Consider the following 5,000-nt stretch of genomic DNA (forward strand, 5'->3'; position numbering starts at 1 on the left):
TGGGTTTTTCTGCAGATTCATGGCCGTAAAAATCAATAGAATTTAGTTCAAATTGGGCGGAATTTGAGCTTCGGGGTGGGTTTCGAGCATTCTTTGGTCTGGAAATCGTCATTCTCATCTGGCAACCCTGGTCTGGGCTCTACTCTACTCTACTCTAGGCCTACTCTGCCCTGCCCTGTTTTCACGCCACACATGACTGGCTAAGCGCTCTGGACGTCTGGTACAGTATTAGCTCATTAATACCATTAAAGACCCCTATGCCACACTAATGTACCCCATCATCTCCTCTGAACACCAAGCCTTCCCCCTGCCCTAGACAGCTAGTACACACTGTAAAAAAACCCTTCTAGAGTATTATGGGATCAAATACACTCTCTAGAGCAGTAGGAGCTCAACTTTTTTTGGACAAATGCCCCCTTGAGGTCATCTTAAGCCTGCCAATGCCCCCCCTCAAATGCCTCCTGGCGGGCTGTAGAGCATACGCTGAGAAACACTACTCTAGGAGATGTAAAATCACCCCTCTAAGTGCTGAATTAGCACTAAGTGTTCTACTGTGTGCAAACCATACTACCATCTGACCTTGTCTATCCCATGTACACTGAGCCTCCCACATCCCTCATCTGGGCATCCAGTACAGGTCATTAATATCACTAGCCACCCCCCCACACACACAATCCCTGGTGTTGAACAGAAAAGTGACGTTACCTGAACGTTCATCATGCCAATGAATGAATAAAAAGAAAAAAAGAAGAAAAAAATCAAAGGAGTGTGCAAACTTTCGTTTCCAAAAAACCTTCTGCCCAGAACTGCCCGACTGCACATGCTTGCTTTAAAAGCAGTATACCTACACGCGAAATACTGGCGGTGTCATCCAGGGGGCAGAGAGAACAGCATTGCGATCCGGTAATTGGGAACACAGACTGTTAACAAAACAAAAATGATACTGCTACTTCTACATTTGCACGCTCCTTCGTCAAAGTGCAAGTATGATCGCAAATCGAATGTTTGTAATTTCGGACAAGCTTGAGATGGTCTTGAAAAGTTGCCGATATCGTCGTTTTCTCCAGAAGCACTCGTATGGAACTGTGCAGTCTTTCTTATGATCGCCCCCAGCGAATTTGACGATATCGCACCTAACGCACTTGTTTGGTTGAAGTATCTAACCCGCATTGAATTGATATGAACTGTGCAAGTTATTGCGCTCATGCACGACTCGTGCCCACACACGCGTATCCTACAGCATACCGCGGGCCTAATTCCATTGACCTCCGCGTTCCATTTTTCTGCATTCCGTCTGCATGCACCAAGCCTTCCTCCAGTCCGCCCCATCACACTCATTGCAGCTGATTAGTAGCAAACCTCAGTGGTGAAAAAAGCTGGGTGTAGATTTTTTCTGCTGCCAATTCAGTGAACGAACTGATCCTAATTACTCCACATCCTGTTAAGTAACTGTGAAATCGCCCGTGCTGAGAGTACACTACAGGCAGAAGGAAACCCTGAGCTGGACTGGCTACTCTGCCTGCCTGTCTAGTTTTTTTCACAATCTGGCAAACCCCGAATACACGCAGCACACAAACACCTCTCAGGTTATGCAGTACAGTATTAGCCATGAAGAAAGGTGTGTGTGTGTCTGTCTGTGTCTGTGTCTGTGTGCGTGTGCCTGTGCGTGTGTGTGTGTGTGTGTCTGTGTCTGTGTGCGTGTGTGTGTGTGTGTGTGTGTCTGCTCATCGGCTTGCCAGGTTACCACAGTCTCTGTCCCTTCTGAGCCCTCATGATTGATGGTGGAGCCCTGGGCATGCGTGTGTGTGTGTGGGTGTGTAGTGTAGTGTAGTGTGTGTGTGTGTGTGTGTGTGTGTGTGTGTGTGTGTGTGTGTGTGTGTGTGTGTGTGTAGTGTGCGTGTGTGCGTGTGCGCATGTTCATACTAGTGTGTGTGTGTAGTGTGTGTGTGTGCGTGTGTGTTGACACTAGTGTGTGTGTGTGTGTGTGTAGTGTGTGTAAAGTGTGTGTTGCTGCAATCCTCCAGAGGGCATTTCATCTTTGTCAGGAGACAGGCAGCCTCATCGCCACAGCCTTAACCATAATTTAGTGCTTCCTGACGAGACCTGCTACTCTCATGGTTTATCTGCGGGGGTCGTCACGGGGGGTTAGCGCTCCAGGCGTTGGACTTTAAGGGGGTCAAAGGGGTCGCAGTGTTTGATTTCTCTACTATGGCCGACAGGTGGGCGGGCTTAGTGAATGGGAATGATAATAATAATAATAATAATAATAATACTTTCGTTTTATATAGCGCCTTTCAAAACACCCAAGGACGCTTCACAGAGTGTTGTGTTGGAGAGTGTGAGTGTGTGTGCGCGTCAGTGTGTGAGCATGTGTGTGAATGCGTGAAAGTGCTTGTGGAACTAGCAGCCATAAGCCTCCAGGAAGAGATGTGTCTTAAGGTGTTGCTTAAACATGGCCAGTGAAGGGGCATTTTGGATGTGGTCGGGCAGATTGTTCCAAAGAATGGGAGCAGCAACATGGAAGGCTCTGTCACTGGTGGCCTTGAGCCTGGCACGAGGGACGATCAGCTGGCCCTTGGAAGAGGACCGCAGGGATCTTGAGGGTGTGATCACAGAATGATCATGGCTCTCTGTCCTCCATCTTCTCCTCAGGTTGTTGAGGACGGAGCGCAGTCCGCTGAGCAGTTTTGACTGGGCAGTATTACAACTGTGAAGACATTTTTATTTCAATGGAAAGGAGAGGCTGGAGCACACTGCAGCTTAGTGTTGAAGACTTTATTTTGTGTACACACCCGACTGACAAAATAAAGTCTTGAAAACTAATCTGCAGTGTGCTGCAGCCTCTCCTTTCCAGTGATGTCTGTCCCACTGTGATGCACCTGCAAGCTGAGTGAGGGATGATGCGTAGAGTCACAGTTCTATTTTGATTTCAATGTTTGTGTAGCTACTGCACTTGTACTCCTTTTTTAATGCAGTATGTTTGATTGCAATCCCAAAAGCTGAATCCAATAAGATACCACAAATCACAACATTTTGCGTGATAATGTTGCTGCAGAAAATATAGGTCAGTGTCTCTGCTAGTGTTGCCGGTATCCAGAATGTCACACTTGAATGCCAAGTCTGTAGTCAGTAGGTTGTGTGTGACCTGTTTGGCCCTTGAAGAAGTCATGTGTGTCTGAGAAGTCTCCAAGGAGCTCTGTGTGAAATCTACTGTATATTGCACAGTAGTCTTGACAGTGTTGAATGGGAAATGTAGACCACTGATGGATTTGTCTCTGTGTGTCTTCCTCTGTCTTTCTCAGTGACATTTCCTGACAGTGACTTCTATCTCTTCCTTACTGTCTCTCTATATCTCTCTCTCTTTTTTTCTCTCTCTGTCTGTGTCCGTCACTCTGTCTTGCCCCCCTACGTGTTTTTCTTCTTAGCTTTCTCACCCTTTATTCTTCCATTCCACCATCTCTCACATCTCTCTTTCAAATCCATTTAAACTTAACACCGTTTCCATCTCTCTCTCTCTCTCTCTCTCTCTCTCTCTCATATCCTGTCCCTATTCCTCTCCTCTTCCTCTCATGTCTCCTCTTCATTTTACAATATGCTACATATGCACATTGAATAACAATTAAGTATGATAATGTGCTATACAGTAAGTTTGATAATAGGCTTTTTGATTGATTGATTGATTGATTGATTCAGTGTTTCCCATACATTAAGAAAACTATGGCGCACCGTCATAGTTTAAATTTGGCCGCCATAGTTTCGAAAATGTTAAAAAATATATATATATATATATTTTTTTACTTTTTTTTTTAAAAACGATTTCCGTTTTCTATTAAACGATTTGAAAAACTATTTCCTTCGCATTTTCCTCCTTTAGTAAATACATCCTATAGAGAAAACCATGAGTGCTTGAAAGACAGAGGCATCAAAAGCCTAGTCAAGTTGTTGTAGTTAACTCGGGTTTGGGAGCCATTAAAAAAAAACCTTGAGAGAAGCTCAGTTTGGATGAGTTTACTGACACTCCCCAGGCTTTGTTTTACAGTTGTATGATAATGACTTAGGCAATAGGCCTTCATTGACACAGCAGAGGAGACATCGGGCTGCATATAGAAATAAATGTGTAATGAATGTGTATAGACATAAATGTGTAATATGTTGTTCAGCCTTTTACCCTTTTATGGGAGGAATTTTGAAAAACTGGCCCTGTGACCAGCACCCCTCATTTAGAATGTGTACGCCTATGTGTGTTGGGGAAAAGGCATAGCATACTCCCTTAGACCATTTTTGTCTGTGCGTTAACAATTTCACAGTGCTCCTAAATTCTTATGTGTGCTCCTATTTCTTTTTTTTTTTTTAAATGAATTGGATAGACCCCTGCATGAGGGACGAATGAAAAGTGTGTTGCAAACAGAAACGATTTACTGCGCTGCATGTTTTAAATAAATGGCAATGTAGGCCTACCACTATACATGTCATGGGTGAAATCTTCTGTAATTTCTCAAAACATAAATGGCTGAAATGTAGGCCTATAGTTTCTCCATGTGCCAATGTCATACTTTACTCATTGTTTTGCATTTACGCCACGTGAAATCTCCCCACCCACCCCCCCCCACCCCCCAAACCGCTCATTGGCCCGCGTGCCCCCCCCCGAACAAAAAAATCCCAGCTGCCCCCATAGTTTCCAAAAATTCTGTGGGAAACACTGATTGATTGATTGATTGATTGATTGATTGGTTGATATATCTGTGTGTGTCTCTCTCTCTGCAGTGATGGTGATAGTGCTGCTGCGCTATGCCCATGTGATCGAGAAGCACCAGAACTGCGTCCTGAACACCGCCAGCCTCTCCACCGGCTGGATCTGCGCAGCGGGACTCATCATTGTCGGCAACTTCCAGGTACACCACTTAAGGTCTTTTCCCTAAACTAACTTCCAGGTACACCAAATAAGGTCTTTTCCCTAAACTAACTTCCAGGTACACCAAATAAGGTCTTTTCCCTACACG

General features: G+C 44.9%; 1 protein-coding gene across 1 annotated transcript in view; it reads left to right on the top strand.

The window, feature by feature from the left end:
* The window catches only part of zgc:154058 (Transmembrane protein 150A-like), an 82,411-nt gene that overhangs the window by 57,673 nt on the left and 19,738 nt on the right, over window positions 1-5,000 (top strand). The window contains exon 6 of the mRNA XM_063192174.1: window positions 4,765-4,892. Within this exon, the coding sequence (XP_063048244.1) occupies window positions 4,765-4,892 (128 nt within the window). The remainder of the gene's footprint in view (window positions 1-4,764; window positions 4,893-5,000) is intronic.

The sequence above is a fragment of the Engraulis encrasicolus genome, chromosome 24 (assembly GCF_034702125.1).
Source record: "Engraulis encrasicolus isolate BLACKSEA-1 chromosome 24, IST_EnEncr_1.0, whole genome shotgun sequence".
In the NCBI taxonomy this organism is placed as follows: Eukaryota; Metazoa; Chordata; class Actinopteri; order Clupeiformes; family Engraulidae; genus Engraulis; species Engraulis encrasicolus.